At 40.3% G+C, this 1756-nt stretch overlaps 1 protein-coding gene across 1 annotated transcript in view; it reads left to right on the forward strand.

The window, feature by feature from the left end:
• The window catches only part of LOC107089315 (sodium channel protein type 4 subunit alpha B-like), a 58434-nt gene that overhangs the window by 21329 nt on the left and 35349 nt on the right, over positions 1-1756 (forward strand). The window contains exons 2-3 of the mRNA XM_015382038.1: positions 289-472; positions 565-702. Of these exons, the coding sequence (XP_015237524.1) occupies positions 341-472; positions 565-702 (270 nt within the window). The 5' untranslated portion in view covers positions 289-340. The remainder of the gene's footprint in view (positions 1-288; positions 473-564; positions 703-1756) is intronic.

Raw genomic sequence — 1756 nt, forward strand, 5'->3', positions numbered from 1 at the left:
AAAAGCAGAGAGAGCAGAACGTTAGAGATTGAACTAACAGATTCTGCAGAGTGGGAGAATAGAGATAGACTTATGTATTTAAAGTCTGGAAGTACTTTTGGCTTTTTTTTTTTATGCAAAAGATGTGTTTAATCAAAGCGTGGCCTCCTATTGGCTACAGCACCACTGATTAAACCTTATAGTTTTTGCTAAAGTTCCAAGATTTTTGTGTTTATTCAATTTTGTGATAAACAGCACTGACATGTACATTTTAAGATATTTGTTTATTCTTTGTGTTTCTTTTGTCAGAAAGCGGTTGCTAGACAGTAGAGGAGCCTGGGTAGTACTACAAAATGTCAATATGGCACCTCTGCTGCCCCCAGTTGGTGCGGAGGTGTTTCGACGCTTCACACCAGCCTCATTGGAAGAAATTCAACGGAGGCATGAAATTGAAGAGAAGGAGAAGCAACTCAGAAAGGAGCAGAACATTGAGGTACGAATTATCTACAAGCCGTCTATACAGCCGTCCGTTAGGACATGACAATAACAAACCCAACTCTGCTCTGAATGCATACTCTCTTACAGATAGCAGAGGAGGATCTTCCTAAACCAGCAAGCGATCTGGAGGCTGGGAAGCCCCTCCCTTTTATTTATGGAGAGCCGCCCCCTGAGTTTCTCAATACCCCATTGGAGGAACTGGATCCTTTCTATCAATCACAGAAGGTGTAACCATTCTCTAAAATCTGACATAGCAACCTTCTTTTCAGTAGAAGATGAATGATAATACAACATGTTCACTAAGAGGAGATCAGCATTAAAACAAAAAACGTGCTCCTGATAATTTGTCAGAAGCATTTAAAAACTTTTTTAAATAATAGATCTTGTTCCATCTCCTCTGGTAGTTGAATTCCAACATTGTTCAGATCACAATAGCCAGGTTTTCTGAATCACATCAGTGGTTTAAGTTCTTGGAAAAGCTTAACAATGAGGTTAAAGGTTGGGTGGTTCATAACATCCTTTAAACATTAAATGATTGCTCCTTGTTTGCTTTGTGGTCCCCAAGATCATGAAAGACCCCGAGACAGTTTGAAAAAACATCAGAATATTCATTATAAGGTCATTTTAAGGCCTAGTTCACACAAAAGTGAAAAATAATATACTATCATTAAAAAACTTGTAGGAAAAAAAAGTTGGGTCCAAACAAGTGTACACGTTCCAAAAAAGTTGAAAACAAAACAAAACAATCCACTGGACTTTGTTTCCTAGTTTGAAGACGTTTTGCTTCCCATCCAGGAAGCTTTTTCAATTCAAAATGTCAGAAATAGCATTTGAGTTTGAGGCTTTATACAGTAGACCAACAAAGCCTTGTTTTTGCTTAGAAAACATGCAAAATGAAACAGAAGAATGGGTCCACCCCTTTGGAATGGGGGTCTTTGGCTTGTTTTGTTAGTCTGCAATGCCCCATACCTGTCTATGTCTCTGAAAGGGGTCTTGTTAGAGGGAAGTGTTGGCCTGGCTGAATAGGCAAGGTCTTCTGTTCCCTTGTAAAGGGATTAGGATTGAAATGATATCAGGAAGGGATCAACTCAATTGCTGCATTGTAGGTAGCCTCGTGAGACCATCCTGATCTCGCGAGCTTTCAAGGTTTCACTCGCTGATAAGTCTGGAGACTCTTCGTTAAAGAAAATGTGGAGCCGTTCACCAAACGAACGTCCAATCAGCGTTGGCTTTGAGGCGGGTTGAGGTGTGACGCAACGAGAAGCGCGACAGTTCAGTC

Source organism: Cyprinodon variegatus, unplaced genomic scaffold (genome assembly GCF_000732505.1).
Source record: "Cyprinodon variegatus isolate N-32 unplaced genomic scaffold, C_variegatus-1.0 Scaffold247, whole genome shotgun sequence".
Lineage (NCBI taxonomy): Eukaryota > Metazoa > Chordata > Actinopteri > Cyprinodontiformes > Cyprinodontidae > Cyprinodon > Cyprinodon variegatus.